General features: G+C 35.0%; 1 protein-coding gene across 10 annotated transcripts in view; it reads right to left on the reverse strand.

Annotated features, from left to right (window-relative positions):
• TRDN (triadin) overlaps positions 1-21,398 on the reverse strand; it is a 417,254-nt gene extending 395,856 nt beyond the window's left edge. For 5 of the 10 annotated variants that reach the window (XM_055136162.1, XM_055136157.1, XM_055136159.1 and 2 more), the window contains exon 1: positions 20,866-21,398. In XM_055136162.1, the coding sequence (XP_054992137.1) occupies positions 20,866-20,887 (22 nt within the window). In that variant the 5' untranslated portion in view covers positions 20,888-21,398. The remainder of the gene's footprint in view (positions 1-20,865) is intronic. The other 5 variants (XM_055136161.1, XM_055136164.1, XM_055136160.1 and 2 more) reach the window with 1 other exon arrangement.
• Between the last annotated feature and the right edge of the window lie 292 nt (positions 21,399-21,690).

The following is a 21,690-nucleotide window of genomic DNA, read 5'->3' on the forward strand; positions in this document are numbered from 1 at the left end:
AGGCTCTGGGGAATGCTGCTCTATGCTCTGTCTCTGCCATGACTTGACAAGTCTTATTGTTTTTCCTCTCTCACAATAATTTTTAAAAACTGAAAAATTTTCAGAAGCAATGTCATGAATCTTAGCTACAAAGAAAATTCAATTATAGTATTATTGGATTAGTGGATTAATTGGGGATTACTTTATCATTCATTTTCATAAATTGTTTCTCAATGAATTTCTGCTTCTGGGGTAAATTATGTGGTATCCAAATGCTGGAAATATGAAAGTAAATAAGATTCATGAATTTAACTCAACTCAGTTTACAGAAGGAGGTTCTACACTAAGTAGTTATAAATTATTTTGGGTGACTCAAATTAGTTTGCAAATGCTGATACAGACTTATAGAAAAACTCAGAAAGGACCCTCCAAAAATAAATATTCAAATGTGTTATCATCTACTTCAATATTTCTCAGCTGGGAGCCATATAGCCTCCTGTGTGGCCTCCGGACATGCCAAGGTTTAACAGGATAAAATCATCTAACTAGATATGCAACCAGCACAAGGGTAGGGGGGAAGCTGTTAGAACAGAGAAGTCACACAAGTGAACAAAGTTACAAAGGGGCCACATAAAGAAAAGGTTGAATTAGTAACTTCAAAAGCTATTTGCACAACTGTTGGTTAGTTAAATATATTTAAAATAATGTTATTATAAAAACTGTCATCATTTGTTATTGAGCAAAATATTTATTGGGGAGCCTACTTCCTGTTTGTGACAATATCAGATAAAAATAACCATTCTAAAGTATGGGAATGAGGGAAGTGGACAATCTGGTAGATGGTGTGGTGCTAAAACATTGTATGCATAAAACTCTATCAACAACAGGCCTGTAATTCATGGTGCCTCAAATAATTTTTTAAATTCCCATTCCATTTTGCTAGTGTTGTAAAAAGGGGCCTTATAAAAGAAAGCACTGAAGTGTCATCTAAGTAAATGCACTGTAAGGCAAAGTGATCATCACTAGCCACCACTTCATCAACAAAAAACAGTACCTAGAAGTGATGTCCTGGATTAGAGGTTTAAGACAGAAGTGATATTTGCAGTTCAAATATTTAGTACATGATAGTATTCCTGTTTTATTTTTTTAACTGTGTAAATATTAATGATGGCTGATGTTCAGCAATACCAAAATTCTCACTTCCAATACTCCATCTTCCTTAATATAACTTATATTTAGTGTACCAGATTATCACAGTGAAGAAAGCATTACACTGTGACTTTTAAGAAATATAAATTTGGTTTCCTGAGAGAGAGTTCAAAGGGTATAGCATATGCTTTGCATGTAGGATATGGGGGTTTGGTCCCCAGCATTGCATGGTCTCTCACCACCAGTAAAAGCAAACCATGCTTCTGATTTCCTAATCAGAATATGGGAGCCTGGATCGTAGAGGGCTAGGGCAAGTTTTTTAAAAATGACTTCTAGAATACCTGACTTTTTACTATCATGCCTTTGGAAAAATTCCTCTTGAGTTTGGAGATGTCGTGGAACTGCCTTCTAATCAGTGGATTGAAACATAATGCAGGTATCTAAACATGAATGTCTTACATAAAATTAGAAAAACTGATTTTCTTAGAGGGTAATTATTTGTTTGATTTTATCAGAAAGTCCATCTGAAAGGAAATTAAGGACAATCTCTGGGAATTGATATCAACCTCCAGAAAGTCCTGCTGACATAGGAACTGACTTCTGTCAAAAGTAATCTGAGCTTAGAATCAAAGCCTTTGCCATCTAACTCTCAGAATAGACCTTAACCCTGCTTTACATATTTATTTCATATTTTGGAGAATATAAAGTAGAATGTATACACAAGATCTAAGAAGGGAAAAAAAACACAGCAACTAAACGGTTGCCTCCACTGTACTTTGTGTAACTTAGAATATTATAATTATTATTTGAGTAATAAAAATTAAGTAAAGTAATCTATTATTGGGCTGGAGCAATAGCATAGCGGTTGGGCATTCGCCTTTCATGCGGCGACCCCAGTTTGATTCCTCTGCCCCTCTTGGAGAGCCCAGCAAGCTACCGAGAGTATCGAGCCCATGAGGCAGAGCCTGGCAAGCTACCCGTGCGTATTGGATATGCCAAAAACAGTAACAATAAGTCTCACAATGAGAGACGTTACTGGTGCCCGCTCGAACAAATCGATGAGCAACAGGATGACAGTGACAGTGAATCTATTATTGGGAGTATGCATTTATAAATCAACACTTAGGTTGTTCAACATCCTAAGCATTTTTGGACACATTGCTATAAACATACTGTCAATTTTTATTATAAATTGTTCATTGTAGATAAGAAAATTGCATTTCAGAAAATAACATGAGTAATCGCATTGTAAGTGCAAAGAAGTGCAGAAATTTAAGTTTATGACTATCTGACTTATCATAGCTTTTTACCAAATTTTCTAAATATATGAAAATGATGGTCATTGGACACAAACTCGAAAATAAACTAGCATTATTTTCTGATTGATTCAGCGAATAAGTTGTTGATCAGTCAATACTGTTGAATTATAGTTCTAAGCATTTTAAGAAGTAACTTTGGTTTGTCCTTTCTCCTACACCCCACCACCATCACTCATAGGGACCTTAGGTTTATTGAGTTACACCCACCACAGCACCAGAGACACACCCAAGTCCATCAGGACACTCCCCAATACTGTGTTTATCCTTAACCTCTCCCTGTGCTCTTCTTCCCCTATCTGTTAATCACAAATATCCCCAAATCAAGCCTGTAGGTCAAATCTTCTGGGGTCTCTGGGTTTTGTATATGATTTCTAATAAATTTAGAGGTCCAATGGACTTGGACCCCTCTCCTGTTTCTCTAAGAGTTGTAGCAGGATGTAAGTGAAATATTGCTCTTCTCTTTCCTTTATTTTCTTTATATAGTTTATTTTAGTCCAATGCCCTTTCTGTACAGACACAGCAAGACATGTAATGCTATGCTTTTGTAACTTGGGAGTTAATTGACTCTGAATAATGTTTATTCCTAAGCATCTATCATATTTACTTGACTGAAGCCTTGGTTGCCCTTATTTTCTAATACTCAACAAAAAAATGTCTCATGGAGAGACTTGGGTGGACCTAGGGCAAGCTGCAAGTTACCTTGGCTTCAAGAAAGGAGCAGGGTAAGCACCATAGAAAATATAATAAATTAAGAGCACAGACATGGAACAAACTGACATGACCCAAAAGAAGTGACTGAATAAGGTACCTGTCTGGGTTAGGAAAAACTAACCAGGCCTGAGGACTGTAATCTTGAATATGTAGCAGGATGTCCTCAGGAAGAGCCATGCTGGAAGCTAAATATATCTCTTACTGTGTTCATACAAAATGACTAGAAATATTGTGAAAAGTAAATTTAATATGATTTCTTAAATGTATTACTAGCAAAGGAAAGGAGAAAGCAACACACCTTAGATGGGATTCTGGCCTTGGGCGGATCTCCTAGTAAGAATCTAGAGTGCTGGAGCCCCTGGATAAGATTCTGCCCTTGGGTGGATCTCCTAAAAGAACCTCCCCTGAAGGAAGGGCTTTACATCTGTTCACTGTTTATGATAAAGTTCAACCACACCTATGTGTAATTGCTACCCTCCAACCTTTTATGATTTCTCTATAACAATGCTGTGAGACTTGAATGAGTAGCCACTGCTTACCAATCACCCTGTTGCCCACCTTCTTTCATTCATTGGATGGCCAGGGGGATGGTGATGGGCCTCAAATGCACCTGGGGATCCTCAAGTCACCACGGATGAGTGAACCAGAGCAACAGCAGCACAATATCATTACTTAACTTGTTGATAAATGTTTGAAATATCATGTCTACACATTTTCAAATATGACTATTTTAAAATTTCCAGTTTCAAATTAATACTAATGAATTAACATTAAGACAGATTAATAAATTGATGTAATCAAAGGTTAAATATAACATATATTGCAGAGATTTTTCTCTTTGTTGACTCTTGCAACTTCTAAGTAAAAGCTAAGCAGTATGAAGATCAGTGTCCTAGAAGATAAAGAGAACTATAAAGAGCATGAAGAGAAAATCATATTAAGTCTTAACTAGGGAGATTTAGGTGGCATAAGTGCTGGTAGAAACCAATCGATTTCTATGGAAAATGTGTTGAGTGTCCTTGAATGAAAATATTGAACTATAAAGCAGTTATTCATTTTCTTTCATATTTCTTTCATCATAAGTATAATTCTGTTAAGTGACAGAGAAGTGGAAGTATTTTCCAAGTACATAGGTTTATGACATGAGTAACTTTTTTTATGTTAACATGACATTTCCTGAAATGGCATAAAATCTGCTCCAACTCTACTTTCATATAATGCTGCATATTTCATTATTATTTTTCTTTCTAGTCATAGAAATAAAAGCAATAATTGAATACAGAATACAGTTAAAATTAGATGCAATGAATAACAAAGAAAAGTGTTACCTAGGTTAATCTTGTCTAAAATAAATATGAAAGGCAATTACGTTATCTTTCACCTTCAAAAGTACTAGAAATGTCATTCACTGAATAAATCGAAGACGCATATTGTTTTCTTAATATGCTAACTGGAAAACTGACTAATTGTTTGGTATTAATCAACTGATAGTAGAATTTACAAGAAAAAAACTCAAACTACATTTGTATCAGGAAACATTTCTAATACTAATGAAATAAATGTAAAAAGTGACCAGAATTTAAATGAATACATGTATTTAAATATATATGTTTTCAAGTTTTTATATTCTTAATTATCACAGAGAATTCAAATTTAATCATTTTAAGTATATAATCTTTCCAGTACTAATCAATTAATGTCATCAACATTAATCAACTATTTATTCTGATTAATAGTTGCATTTATTCATTTTGCTTTTTGGATTCTTTTTGTGTATGTGCCTTTTTTGAGGGTTAGGATTTGATCCACACCCTCAGGGCTTCGGGATCCATCCCTTCAAGACTTACGGTGCTCAGGATTTACTTTTGTATTTGTGCTCAGGGATCACTCCTGCATGATCTCAGGGACCACATGTGATGCCAGAGGTTGAATCTGGGTTGGCTAAATACTACATAAATACCTCAACCCCTATACCATCACTCCATTAATTTCATTTGTTTGATTTTTCTAAAGCTAAGCACAGTTTTCAGTGAGGTATAGAAAGATGGATTAGCCATCTTGAAAGTATGAAATCAAATGCCATATACCTAATGATATTCAGCAAAAATATAAATTGATGGCAATTAATCATTTTATGTTTAAACATGGTTAAATTGCAGGTTTCAGGATTTATATCCTATTTAGAAATTTAAAGTTTCCCATAAATGAAGGCATATTATTAAAAGGTTAAAAATAATCTTCAATTTTTTTCCAGGATTAGAACTGTTTAACATATAAACATATGAGATATAAGTTGGATGGCAGATAGGACAAGTCTGAAAATGTTCTTGTAGCAACACTATAACTTTTATGAGTTATCAAATATTTATATTAGTGCTTCATGCACAAAGTTTTGTATGCTATAGGAACTCACCCATTTTTTCATTAAAATAGATTCTTTAACCTCTATTTCATTTTATGATTCATAGAGAAAATATGTATACTTTTATGTTTATCACATATATTTGTACCATACGAATATACAAATATTCTTTATAAATGGTTTTTATGTTTTTTCATGGGCTGGAGCGATAGCACAGCGGGTAGGAAGTTTGCCTTACACACGGCGGACCTGGGTTCGATACCTCCACCCCTCTCAGAGAGCTACTGAGAGTATCTTGCCTGCGCAGCAGAGCCTGGCATGCTGCCCGTGGCATATTTGATATGCCAAAACAGTAACAAGTCTCATGATGGAGACGTTACTGGTGCCCGCTCGAGCAAATCGATGAGCAACGGGATTACAGTGATAGTGATAGTGGTGGTTTTTTCCACAACTTATCTCTCTGTTGGCTTTCCTGTCTGAAAAACTTCCTTTAATATATATATATATATAAATAAAAATGTGGATACAGTCCCTTAATTGACATTCCATGTTCTCAGGCCAAATTTATTTTTCTGAACAATTGAAATTATGTTTTTATAGCTACTGGTAAATTTTTATAACTGTTATTACCTCAACATTTTTAAATGATCTCAAATGTCATATTTCTTAATCCTATAATCAGATTACTTTCTTTTCATTATTGTGTTTTATTTCAAATTAGTTTATGAACAAAGATTGTACCCAAACCTTAAAATCTGTAGGAACTTTATGAATTTATACTTGAGAATCCTTCATGAAAGAAAGTTTCATGTAAACATAAAAGAAACACATTTATTTTAGTTTGAGCAGCAAGCATAGTGATCACATATTTTTCACCTGCCTCGAACAGATCATGTTTAGCTGACATGACTGTGGGTTCTATAAAATTAATCCCTGACCTGAATTTTTCTAACTGCAGCAGTGTCAGCTTTCTATTAATAGGCTTTTATCCAGCAGAAGTTTCCTTGTGTGTGCAAATCTAGGAAGGTAAAGGATGCTCCTTCCAAAACAGGACAAGTCTTTCTGATTTCAGAACCAAAGGAATTTTTAAAAAAAAACAAACAACAACAACAAAAAAACATCTTTTTTTTTAATTGAATCACTGTGACATACACAGTTACAAATCTTTAATGATCAGGTTTCAGTCATACAATTTTCCAACACCCACCCCTCCACCAGTGTACATTTGCCACCACTGACTGATGTTCCCATTATCCTTCCCACCACTCCCACCCCATCTCCCAACCTGTTTCTATTGCAGGCACTTTTCTTCTTTCTTTCTTTCCCTCTCTCTCTACTTTTGGGCATTAGGGTTTACAACACAGATACTGAAAGGCCATAATGTTTGGTCCTTTACCCACTTTCAGCACACATCTATCTTCCAGATAGATCCTTTCCAATCATCATTGTCATAGTAGTCCCTTCCACATCCCAAGCGCCATCTCCCTCAGCACTTGAGGCAGGCTTCCAATCATGGACCAATCCTCCTGGCCCTAGTTTCTACTGTCTGTGGGTATTAGTCTCATACTATATTTTTTATATCCCACAAATGAGTGCAATCATTCTATGTCTGTCCTCTTTTTCTGACTCATTTTACTCAGCATGAAACTCTCCATGTCTACCCATTTGTAAGGAAATTTTATCAGTTTATTTTATGTATAACTGCTGTATAGTAATCCATTGAATAGATATACCACAGTTTCTTTAACCAGTGGTTTGGTTTGGTAGCCACCTGACAGCTCTCAGGATTTACCTCTGGCTTTGTGCTCAGGGCTCATTTCTGGTGGGGGGTCAGAGGACCATTTGTGGTGCTGGGAATAAAACACACAGCACTGCAAGCAAGGCAAGTGCCCTATGGGATTTACTATAGCTCAAACTTCTAAGGGAACCTTTTTGAAGAAGTTTATTTATACCCTTCTAGACAGTGTACACAATATATCTTACATATTGTGTGTAGGTAAGTAAGCAAATACTATTAATTAGAGGACAAGTCACAATTTGTGTTTCAAAAATGCTCATAAATTAGAATGAAAAATATTAATTGTTGAGATTAAGGAAGAATAAATGCCATAGAACCATGACCCTCTTAAGCAAATCAAGCTTCCAGTTATTTATCTGTTCAAGCAAAATAAGTAAAATTAGTGTTTTCAGACTTTTCTCGTTATTTTTGGAGAAATACTCTTTATTAGAAATTCTATTTATTGTAGGAAATTCAGCATACATTTTACTTAGAATTAATCTGCTAATTTTCCCAATAATAATCCCTGTTACCTTGAAAAAGGAGTTGCTTTGTATTCTCAATATTTAATAATATTGAATATTATTAAATACTAATTAAATATTATTTTAATTACAAATAATGATAAATAAATATTATTAAATATTAAATAAATAATATTTAAAAGCATATTACATGAAACAATATGCTTTTAAATATTTTGCAAATATTCATTTCCCCATCATTTTATATTAATTTTAGGAATTATAGTAAGGGAAACTATGCCCCTTACTGGATAGGAAAGTTTTCTAGTAATCAAATAGATATTGTCATCGTAGTAATGTACTACTGCTGTGTAAATCACCAACAACGTGAGCCAGAAAGATAACAGAGTCAGGTGCTTGCCTTGTACATGACCAACTGGAGTTGAATCCCTGACACTGCATATGGTCGCATAAGCCAGGAGTGTACCTTGAGAACAGAGTTAGGATTAAGACCTGAGAATCACCATGTGTGACCCCTCAAAAATATATTACCAAGAATTTAATGACTTTAACACAAATACATTTATTAGTACTATGTGACTCAGAAGTCCAACATGCTCCCACTGGGCTAAAATAGAAGTGTCTGCAAGGCAGTATTCCTCCTGCCATCTCTGAGGAAGATCTTTTCCCTGTCCAACTTCTATAGGCTGCCACATTCTCAAATTGTGACTCCTTTCTCCATCTTTAGAGACAGCTGTGACTGGTCAAGTCCTGATATTACATCTCTGATTCATTCTTAAGAGAGTTCTTACTTTTAAGGCCCCAACTAGATAAAGGGTCCTAATCGTCACCTGTCTTTAGACAGATAAGAAAGATCTCTTATCTATCTTATCTTTGGTAGTAAGAATTCTATCTCTTGTCCTATCTTCCATCTATTAATACCTAAATTCCTTTTGTCATGTGGGTACTGGATATTAGAGCATGGATATCTTCCAGCCATTTTTCTGCACTCTACAGCTATGCTCTTGCCACTTTTGCCAATAGACACAGGGTGAACACTTTTGTATGCAAGGTGCTACTTAGGCCTGCTCAGTAAAGTTGAGTAATGTGGGTGATCTTACACAATGAGCACTGTTGAAATTCTCTGGCCTACTCCCAGAACATTATTTAAGTCTGCTTAAAATAAAAATAAAATAAAATAAAATAAAAAGGAGCACATGGTTGTTCTTTACTAGATTAAGAGGTTAAAAACGTAAAAATTAGTCATCAAAATTGACTTTTATTGATTTATTTTCTTATAATTCTATTTTCTAGTCCTTTAATTCTTATTGGATTAAGTGATAAAATGAATTTATTATATGCCTGCCAAGGGAGATTCTGAGGTGGGAGGGAACTTTGGCACATTGGTGGAGAAAAGGAGACATTGGTGGTGGTTTAGTATTGGAATATTGTGTGCCTGAAACAACTCTTATAAGCACCTTTAAATCACAATGTCTCAATAAATATTCCTAAAACAAAACAAAAAATGTCTACAAACTCTCAAACAGCATGGTACTCGAGAATATGCTTCAGTGTGTCTACTAATAGCAGTAATTTTTTATTATCTATTTTTTCTCTACTTTCCTTTCTTCCTCCTTCTTTCTCCTCCTTTATTATTTTTTCATATATTAATTAACACATCTTCAACTAATGAGATACCCTTAAAGGGACTGGAGTGATAGCACAGCACAGTGGGTAGGGTGTTTGCCTTGCACGTAGTCAACTGGGGTTGAATTCCTCTCAGAGAGCCCGTCAAGCTACCAAGAGTATTCCACCCACACGGTAGAGCCTGGTAAGCTACCCGTGGCATATTCGATATGTCAAAAACAGTAACAACAGGTCTCACAATGGTTACTGGTTACTGGTCTCACAACATTATTGGTGCCGGCTCAAACAAATCAATGAACAACGGGACAACAGTGTTAGAGTGCTACAGCTTTGAATAAATATACAAATGCCTTTCCCACTTCCCAATCCCCCGCACCATTACATTCAGTCACATAACGCTAGGTCCTGAAGCAAATAAAATCCTACATTTTCTCATAGATAGTTGATATAGATTTTTTACATGCATGGATTTTCTCTATGACATAGGCATCACATAGGGTAGTTCATAAAAGGACGGAAAGATCCATTTCAAAGATGGCTTACTCACACAACAGGAAAGGTGGTACAAATTGTTGATTGTAAACTCAGCTTGATTCATTTGTCTTACTCCTCTTATTATGTGAGGAATGGAGAATTTGTTAAAAGTTTACATACAATTAAGTGAAGTTGGTGTTATTCACACTTTGCATGCATCAGGACCATCTGAAAGGCTTCCAGAATGCAGATTTTAGGACCCACTCTCACTATTTGTAATTCAAAGTCAGGTATCCTTCCAAATAAGTCATGTAACTGGAGTTACATATACCTGATAAATTTCCAGATGCTGTAAATGTGCTGAGCAGTGACTTTAGTTTGAGAACCCTGGGTTCAAGAGATTGCAATTGCTAAGATTTTTAAAATTCATTGCACCAACAAAATTCATATGGATTCTCATGTTTCAACTTGAAATTGAAGAAAATTGGATAAAAATAATTGGGATGGGGGCTGGAGCGATAGCACAGCACATAGGGTGTTTGCCTTGCACGAAGCAGACCCGGGTTCGAATGCCAGCATCTCATATGATCCCCTGAGCACCGCCAGCTGGGTGTGACCCAAAACAAATAATAATAATAATAATAATAATTGGGACAGAGTTTGTGACTCAAGAGGTAGCACATATGCCTTGGACCCACATGCCTCTGGCTTTGACTCCTGTTACCACATGATCACTGGAGTATGGTCTACAATGGCACCAGATCTCTAAGTCTGCTATAAGTGCTTTTAAAAAAAATAACATTATCTCTTGCATCTGTGCTCTTAGTAGTTTTCACAAATAAAATTTCTAACTTTTGTTTTCATAGGTAATAAGATGTAAGTGAGTAAAATTTCTCTATTGTATTTTCTCCTCACTACATGGAGGTGATTAAACTTTCTGCACCAATAAGTCCCATTCTCTTTACCCTGAAAGAGCCTCCAATGTGGCACCACTGGGAAGAATGAGTAAAGAGAGGCATCTCTAGTAAAAGATCATAGTATTTTACCATCTCCCATGTTTTTAATTAGACTTAAGTGATAACATTAATACTACTACCTAACTTGAGGGAGTAATGTGTCTTATTCAGACTGAATTCACTTTTTTTTAAACACAGTGTACAATGCCATGATGTAAATATACATTGATTAAGAACCATAGAATTTGAAGCTAAGGGAAGAGTAATGATCATTGCAGTATGGTTCCTAATAACCTCTATTGAAAAAAATATCCATTGGATAAATAGATTATGACGTTAATGCAGTGGACTACTGTGCAGAATGACAAATAACATAAACCACAAACTACATACAAGAAAATAAATGACTCATGCAGACAGTGTCAAATTAATGCATCAAGATGTAGAATGCACGCGGTGTGGTTCCATTTATATAAAAAGTAAACTTGGCAGAACTAAACTATACTGCTTATAGATGTGAAAGTCATACAACTTATAATGCAAAGCAAAATACTATTATCAAAAATAGTAGGATGATTGTTTCCTGTGTGGGAAGCACTGGAGAAGGAGGCTTGATTGAGAAGCAAAACCAGTCAGTAGGTGGGAAGATGTGCACATGCTTCAGATGTGATGGAAGTATTACTTCCTGACCTGGGTGTTTGTAAATGTCAAAGTCATTTATAACTAATAAATCATATGTGGATATGATTTAGGCAGCTTTGAGTGCCTATGTAGAAAAGCATTTAAAAACTGTGAAAATCAAATTTTTTTTCCTTCTTTTCCTGTTCTTCCTTTCATAATTTCCATGTCTGAATCTTCCATTACTGCTATGCTGTAAGATTATCTATGTATCTCTGGTAACTAGATCACACAGCTGAGAAGCAAGCCCATGCCTCTCGCATGCGAGGCAGGTGTTATACAGTTATACACTGAGACACATCTTTTGTCCCCATACAGTCCTTTAAACACTGAGCCACTAAAAAAAATAACTGGCATTCCAAAAAAACTGGTTATTTGAATGCCAAGTGGAACAATATTATTCAAAATTGCCCCAGTTATCTAATTCTTTTTGTCTTGGTTAATATAATTGTTGTTAATTTTGATGTAAGGTCAGTATTACTTAAACAGCTTAATTTTAAGTGAGTTCCCAGATGATTAGACAACACGTTTGTCATATTGGTTAACAATGTGAAGGATTAAAGAATCAGAGAGGCACTCCTACAGACATGCAAAGTGCAACATGCTATGATATAAGATACCAAGGAAAGAAATGTAATCTACACTCATTTGTTATTTAGTTTCTGTAAAACTTTGTGAGGCTGTCTTTCAGTTTATCCATCAAAGCTCCTTCCACCTGTGCCTCTACTCAAATTATGCTGTCACTTCTCAACTCATTAGCTCAAGGACACATAAAACAAGCCATCACCTTTCACTGATTTCTCTCAAGGGGGAATTGTGAATCTCTTTACCTAACACTTCTTTAAAGTAATATTTTCTCCCTTCTATATCACAGAACTATAAATAACAAATAAAGCAGACAAATATAATTACATTTCTATAAGGATTATTTGTATAAAACTTGTTTATCTTTTAGCTACATTAGCATAATGATGTTTAAATGATAACTGACCTGGGCTGGAGAGATCGCATAGTGTATTGCACCTTTGTCTTGCACAAAGCTGACTCCAGTTCTATCCCCAGAAAACCATACATTCTTCCAGAGTTCACCAGGAGTGATCTCTGTGTAGGAGCAGAGGCCGTAGTAAGCCCTGAATACCACCAAAAACAAACAAAAACCTGATGTACTCAGCAAAAAAAAAAGAAAAATGGTAACTGACTGGAAAATATTAAAACCTCTCTCAAGACCCAAATATCCTCTGTTGACTTAAAAGTAATTTCCTGTTTGAAATTGGAAGGTGACTAAAATTAGGGTTTCTCATAGTTGAATAATTTAACCATACTTAAAAAACATTAGCACCTATATTATTGGTTGTTGCTAGACTGAGATTTGCAATCCTTACAGGAAAATTTTGGCAATATTTGTGGTTGAAAATTATGAGTGTAGTGAATGTTAATTTTCTTCAATGTTAGTTGCAGAAAGACTTCTTCAACAGAGGACTCTGCCCCAAATTTATCTTTTATTTATTTATTTATTTATTTATTTATTTTTGGGGGGTCATGTCTAGTGATGTACAGGGGTTACTCCTGGCTCTGAACTCAGGAATTACTCCTGGTGGTGCTGGGGGACCGTATGGGATGCTGGGAATCAAAACTGGGTTGGCCGTGTGCAAGGCAAACACCCTCCCTGCTGTGCTATTGCTTCAACACCTCATCTTTTATTTCTTATTCCCTACAGTATATAAGGCTAAAACAATTCATTGAAAAGTATACCATATATTTATTAAATGAATTAGTTGAAACCTTAAGGATTATGAATGTTTCATATTTCTATGATATATATGTATACATATCTAAGTATAAGCATATAAATATATATACAAATTTATTCTATAACTATTTCATATTTATAAATATTTTATATTTAATGTTCAGCAATTCAATCTAAAGGACATATCTAACATTTTTTTATATCTAACAGTTTTTCATGTAGTTTTATCTGCATTTTAGAAGATAAGACGTGGAACTAGTAGCCTTGTATGATATCATTATATACTCATTTCATCTTTTTGTAAAGGCTATAGTTATTACACACATTTCAAATACTATTCTCAGATCTAACACTTTAACTAGAGAAAATACTTCAACTATTAAAGGTCAGTGCCTTGTGCCTGGCACTGTATATTTATATATATATGTATACATATACAGGTATACATACATATATATGTACACACACACGCACACGCACACACATACATATATATATATGTATATATATGTATATACACACCTCTCGGAGAGACCGGCAAGCTACTGAGAGAGAATCATGCCTGCATGGGCAGAGTAGTAGAATAATAAAGCTTTGAGTCCCAGATATACAAGTTTTTATGTAAAGAGCTCCATTTTCATTTCATTGTCAAATAATAAAATACTGACAAGCAAGATTTAATTTTATTTTCCAGATAAAGAATAAGAAATTAGCAGTAAAAATAAATTCTAGAGATAGCATTATACTAAGAAGCCTATCACTAATTAGGTAGAGCCAGTTTTACCTTCCACTTCCCACCCAGTTTCCTTGATTTATAATGCCATGTAGATCTTAGCCGGAATGAGTTATAACTAATGTATAATAGGGATCCCTGTATTTTGAGTAACATAGTTTTAATACTTAGGTGGTTAGGAACATGATATTCCACCTTCCCATTACTATCATTCGCCTATGGATGGGTACATTGCTTATATTCTTAAATACATCAATTTATGGTTTAGGTATTTGACCTTTAATCACTGTATCACTGTCATCCATTGTTTGTTGATTTACTCGAGTGGACATCAGTAATGTCTCTATCCTCTCAGCCCTGAGATTTTAACAGCCTCTCCTTACTCATCTTTCCCAATGATTGGAGACTCTTTCAGGATCAGGGGAATGAGACCTATCATTACTGTTTTTGGCATATTGAATAAGCCATGGGTAGCTTGCCAGGCTCTGCCACAGGAATTTCCTAGACTTGGGAATTACACACAGTGAGATGTAAGAGACCAGAAGGGTGCCATCAAAAAAAGACCCAAGGCGCTAGAGCAATAGCAAAGCGGGTAGGGCGTCTGCCTTGCATGCGGCCAACCCGGGTTTGATTCCCAGCATCCCATATAATTTCCCAAGCACTGCCAGGAGTGATTCCTGAGTGCATGAGCCAGGAGTAAGCCCTGTGCATCTCCAGGTGTGACCCCCCCAAAGAGAGAGAGAGAGAGAGAGAGAGAGAGAGAGAGAGAGAGAGAGAGAGAGACCCGACTAGGAAAGCTCCAAGCCACATTGTACTCAAAATAAAAAATTCCAAAGACAGAGACAGAATATTGAAAGCACTAAAATCAATAAAAAATTTACAAAGAAAATTCCATAAGATTCACAGTGGATCTATCAAATGAGACTTTATTGCTTATCACTTTCTCTTTTTTCTTCATATCTACATTGAAAAAGCCTACTGCTAATTTCCTCAGTCCCTATTTCATTTTTCCAAAATTGACATGTGCACTGCAAAGTATCATTGTCAATAATGCAATCATGAATATAAGTATAATCCCGTTTAATTCAAAACCTAACATTTAAAATTATAAACTAGAAAGCCATGTTTGAATATCTTTCCTGTCTTCATTCCAAGGATTGTCATTTTATCTTTCTCTTTGAGTTTTCAATTAACTAATTATACTAGAGTCATAGATCTTGATTTTTTCAACTTTGGATCACCAATTCTGCTATTTAGTTTGGTATAAAAGGTGCTAAGAAAGGAAGTCAACTGACCTTCTGACATGATGTCCTTTTAAAATCTCTTACATTAGTACAGGAGGTACTTGCATGCAGTGAATCAAATTTGGTCCCTAACACAACATATGGTTCCCCAAGCACTACCAGGGGTCACTCCTGAGCACAGAGCCAGAAATAACCCCTGAGCACTGCCAAGTGTATCTCTGCCAAATAAAATAAATAATATAAAATCTACTAAAATATTAAAAGTTTAGACTGCTTTTTAATAATAAATTCTAAATTTTTCTTGCACTTCAAATAAAAGTATCTTGTTTGTTTTAAGTGTAGCACCTAATTTAAATTCATACACTTAGAAGTTTACCATACTCAAGATACTCAAGTCACTTATAGATTTCATAGTATAATCTTTCTATCCCAGGAAAATTAAGCTTAAGTTAAATAACCATTGACAAAAATAGCAGCTCCAGCACTGAATGTCCAGGAAGTGTCATATTGTATTTACCATTTTTGTTCTGACACTATCAGATTTCTGTCACAAACAAAATTTTCTTAAACATATAATGATATTATTTTAAAAGGTAACAATAAATTTCCCAGCAAAATCTTGCTAAATATGTATTTGGAAAGTGTTACTTGAGTGGAAACGTCTTCTCTCATCCAAAGCTCACCCGTGTCCTATGAGATTTTTGAAATTAAGTTTTAATACTAAAGACACTTTTTTTCTCCACATTTCAGTGGCTTTGTTGGAAAGAGAAGACTGATGGCTCAAATGAGTAACAAGGCTATGACTAGTCTGTCTCATGAGTTCTTGCCACATGGTGCCTGAATTAAACCAAGTGTTCCTATGAAAAGCAGTTTGCTGATCACAATTTATCTTTGTTTAAATTGATTGAAAAATTGCAACTTTAAAATTTTTAAATCGACAACATGTCTTTCCCTGATACCAAGCTAAAAGATATTGAATCCTATATACCTAAATGTAACATTTAACTACATTATAACTGGGATGAGCTCTGTGGTTTATGAGGAAACACTCATGTACCCAGTAAAGATGTTCACAATATCTTAAATTCTTTGTGCATCTGATTCCTTTACTTCATGTATGGCGACATGTAGATATTTGAGTTTCAGAGAGCATCATTTTCAGAGAAGAACAGGCCTTTATTCATTACACATTTCAAGGAGATTCTTTTTAACTTGCTTTGAAGATGGAAAGTACTATCACTTTGGTCCAGAAATTTCATCTGTCTGCATAATCCTCATTTTGGGGTAAAGCATGTTTATATTACACTCAAATAGCACTTTCTATCAGAAGCCAGGTAGACACTCATATTGCCCAGAGAAAATAAGAACTGGGGAAAGCAAAACTTTAATCTTGACATATCTTCCTAGAAGTGAAAGTTGAATGCAGATGCCGCCAACTAAGTGATTGCACGATGTTAATGCAGAGCTACTAGATAACGGCTTTTCCCTAGTTTGCGCTCTTTAATTGTGTTGTTTTAGATAATACGCATTTTAAGTATATTAAGCATATCCCCAAAGAATTTCTTTGTTTAAAGGAGGAAATAAAAGAATAGTTTAAATTCCAGCTATGCACAACTATTAAATCCAGAAGCTTAGCTGTAAAATCTTAACAATCTATGCATTCTATTTCAAATAGATATATTTAACCCAAAGGTCAATGTAGATGATTCTAAATTGCTTAGCTGCACCATTTTGTGTTTCTTTCATAGTAAATATTGTTAGCTGATTAAAAATTAATTCAAAGAGCATAAAAATTTTTAAATCTCTAAATATCCCTGAGCTCTTAGTAAAATAGCTGAATAGCCTCAATACATTGATGCATTATAAAAGTAGAATCATTTTTAGATACCAGTCACAATTTTGTGGAAAATTTAAAAAAGTAGAAAACTTTAAGCTAAGAAAATAGCAATTACCAAGGTCACAGTGTTCTTAAGAGGGAAGAGACACCACTAAAATTTAAACTACAAGAAGAACATCTAAAGGGAACAAAGCTAATCTTGAATCTACTACGAGGGGTCTGCCATTTAATTTCACTACATGTTTTACATCCTGGTTGCTTCTGCTATTCTATTTCTTAAGAAGTAGTTGCACATTTCTTATTCAAATTCTCAAAATATATTTTTGCATAGAAACACATGTGGTCAAACATATGCTGTCATTGGTAGCTGAAAGTTCAAATGAATCTCAGAAAGAGAAGCTAAGTGTGGCACTTACCCAAGAATACTTGAGCCTCTTCAAGAAGGTAAGAAACTATTTATAGTCCCAACGCAAAGTGTTTGTGTATGATCCAATCATCTGTCTGATCTAATCTATAAAAGGCAGCATAAACCAAGCTACTGATCCTAACGTAGACCTCACTAATCTCTAATTTAGTATCAAACTTACTATTAATTTCACACATTAAGAGGAAATTATTTTAAATAACTCCAGATCAAGAGATCTGAGTGCATATCCCAGTGACCCCATATAATATCATTTAAATGCAAGCAAATTTTAACTTCCCAAACCAGTTTCCTTTATGGAAATAATAATACTAAGAGTATCTATTTTGTTAAGTAGGTTATCATAAAGACTGACTAATACTATGCTTGAAATACAATATTTTAGAAACATATATTCTTACTATCAATGCTTTATGATTGCCTGTATTAATTTATCAGAGATTCGGAGGTGTCATTTCTCCAAAATACTTTGCGATTCAACTTTGCTCTAGCTCTAGCCCATTTAATGCTCTGTACCTGATTTGCAATTCCATATGTAGCTTTCTTTCATCTGACAAATCAAGTAATCTAGCTTGGAACACAGAGTGGAAATCTATCAGAAGAATTTGGTAAAGTTTATAGACATGCTCAGTATTATAGAACTGATTAGGCAATGGGCTATGCCATGGCTGGCAAGAACTATATCCCCTCATGATTATTATTATAAGATATGTCATCTTTATTAGACTTAGTTTTAAAAACATTGTGATGAGGGTCTAAGGACATAATACTGCAGATAGAACTCTTGCCCTGCATGTGACTGCCCTGAGTTCATTTCTTAGTATTCTGTACAGATGGTCCCCTGAGCACTACCAAACTTGGAGTAAAGAATACAAAAACAAAACTAAATTGAAAGGCAAAAATTGTCATCACGATAAACGTGAATTGGATCTTAAGAGGATTCTCTAGCTCATACTTTTTTAAAAAATTAGTTTTTTCTTTTATTTAATTAAAGAACAGTCATTTATGGAGTTGCTGATAGTTCATTTTTAGGCATACATTGTTTCAACATCAATCCCACACCATCAGTTTTACTTTGTTCCATCATTATTCCAGTACTGCTTCCCCCTACCCCCACCAGAGGTATACATGGATGGGAAAGGTAGCTACTTGTTCCCTCTAAGGCTACTTTAGTGCTTACATTAAAACAATGCATACAAAGTGATAGAACAAGAAATATAGTAGATGAGAGGAAATATTATCAAGGATGGAAGAAATATGACTTGACCCAGTATGAAAGTACACATCTTGAGAAGGGCTGAATGGTTATTTTAGCAGAGATGCAAAAAATGAGAATTATGAAGATAAAATGAATGGTATAGTAGAGCACTGTACAGATTTGTGTGAACAGTGGTTGTGGTATTAGCCTTTAATTTTAGGTTCATATGAGTTTGCAACCTGATTTCTATTGGCTCAATATTATTACTAAATCATTAGAAAAAAAATAAAGATATCTAATTGATGTTTAGAAGACCTCAATTTTATGAACTGCCAAAGGGCAGTAAAAACAGAAAATGATTGTAACTCAAAAACTGGATGCTGTTTTAATAATTTTGTTTATTACCAATTAAATATTTTATAACAGGAGGTCTTCTAAGAACTATTTCAAGTCCCTGAGGCAGGGGGTGGGGTATGGAAAAACAGAAACCAAGCTCTATTTCATGATCAAGAACTCTCCTGTAAAATGTTTTATGAATCAAATTCAAAGGTCTACAGATCACAATGCAGAGACAAGCCAAAACTGTGTTGGCCAAGAGACCTTCTGAATCAGCCAACAGTCTATGCTTCTTTGTGCAGAGATATGGAAATACACTCATAAGTATGTTAATAAATTGCAAAAGGGTAAGCAAGATATTTATACAAATACATTTCCTTAAGACAGACCTAAGACCACATGATGCTGACTAAGAAAAAGAAAGGGAAAAAACTATAATTAGTGAATCCTGAGTTAAATTTAGTGAAGAGTGAGCCTAATATCATCTTATGGGAAAGAAAAAAACACAAACTATGTAGAGAAGAGCTAGCTTCTAATCTTGGCCGTGCTGTAGCCTTATGTAAGGAAGAGACACTGAGCTGTGGTTTCTATTTTTGAAAAATAAAGTTAATGGTGCTAACTTAATTGAATTGTGTGGAGTATAAGTAAATAAAAACAAAGTCCTGAGCAAAATACCTGATAATTTTTTTTCTGTAATTATTTTTATTAATGTGGGAGACTGTTGTTCAGCAGAAACTGTCAGAAAATGTGAGACATTTTTCTTCGTCAATACTTACTGGAGATAACTCTGTGTCTATACTAATGTCTACCTAAAGAGCCAGCTACATGCTATAATTTTGGGACGTCTAATGAAAAGCAACTCAGTGCAATATTGAGTGTGGAAGCTGTCGAGAGCAACACCTGTCTGATTTCCTTCAGGCTGTCAGAAGCAAAGTTTACATCCGCCTCTCCAAATTTTACCCCAAGAAGAACCAGATTGTGTTTGTATTCACCAAGTCTTCATTACTTAAAAGGTTTCTTGCATTTTAAGAAGAATTTACATAGACATACCTCATGTATGGATAATGATTCCCACCATGGTAAAAAACATAAAATTAAATTTTAGCTATGACAATGACTCCCAGAATATGAATTGCATAAAAGATACTGGTTTTCATATGAAATTCATAGTTTCTGTGGAAAAGAGAAATATCTTTGAAAAGAATAAGGTCTCTGACACTTATTTACTTGATTTTTTTAAGCCTTGCTAAGTTAATAGTGATTTTTTTTTGGGGGGGGCATATTGAACCTTATCACTCCATATTCACCAGTAATAAAGAGAAATGAGTTTTTGTGGGAAAGTTATACTTTAAATTGTATGTAAAACTCACATGTACGTGTACTCTAATTAGAAAGACAATTATAATTAAGATCTTCATTTTGAAAAATCACATGGCAAAAATGCTGAAAATCACTTTTCTGTTTAAACAGCAAATGCAGTAACTTAAGTTTATCATGGTCTTTCCCGTGTAAGCCTTGTAAGCTATCAGCCATATGCTACATGACCATATCTATTTATAGAGGTGTGGATAACAACTATTAACTAGTAGGGCCTTTGACACAACAAAGAACAGTTTCCACATACAAACTGCATAGGAACCTCTCATTCTCTGACACACAGATTCATTAGTTCCTCAGCTCCCAAACCCACTTCTCTGTCCCCATACTTGATCTTAGATCATGGCAATTACTGAAAGCAACATTTTAAGTCAATAAGTTGACCATCCATGAATTGTCAATTTCCACCTTACCCCACTAGCTGATACAATCGGAAAATAGTAGCGGTACCTTCTGCTGTGATCTCAGTCATGATGGTTGGAGGAAGGAAAAGGCAAGTGAAAAGGTCCCGTCAAGTGGCAATTTAAAGAATACTTTAGGATTCTAGAACTCTGGGGATTCTGTGTGAAAACGTGAGGGCTCTGCGTCTTCGTCTTGCTGGCTGTTTCTGCTGCTCCTTTGTTGTCCTGTTGAACTTTGTCTCTTCTCTGCAGAGTTCCCCCCCTGGAAACAACCTGAGCCTTTTCCAAGCAGCACTTGTGGCTCAGCAGAAGTATCAGCTTCTGTTCGGAACAAAAATAGCCTCATCTCCCTAGGCTAGACTCTTCAGCACTTTTTTTTTTTTGTCACTCTAGATGAACAGAGAGAGAGAGAGAGAGAGAGAGAGAGAGAGAGAGAGAGAGAGAGAGAGAACACAAGTTCTTCAGCTTCCAAAAGAAATAGGCAAAAAAAGGGGGAAGGGGGAAAAAGCTCCAGAGAATAGTCTAAACCCCCGCAGTTTCCTATGATAATTACAGATCTTAGGGTCTATGCTGAGAACATGAAATAAAGAGTTGAAAGTAATCTTATCTGTGATAGCTCAGATTTATTCTTAGTGCCCTTAATACTCAGAACATTCCTTTATCCCTATTTGGGTATAGGGGAGGGTCCTGTGATGTCTGTGAGCCTCGAAGAGGAGGAAGGTAATTGTAACTCATTTTCCCCAAGTTGACTCCCTATTGGTTTAAATCCAATTAGCAAGCACAGTTATTTTTATAAGGCTACATTTAAAATTGCAACTATTAAATCCTAAAGTTTTCTTGGAAGAGATTAAAATTTTCCGATCACTTGCTAATA

The sequence above is a fragment of the Sorex araneus genome, chromosome 4, assembly GCF_027595985.1.
Source record: "Sorex araneus isolate mSorAra2 chromosome 4, mSorAra2.pri, whole genome shotgun sequence".
NCBI lineage: Eukaryota > Metazoa > Chordata > Mammalia > Eulipotyphla > Soricidae > Sorex > Sorex araneus.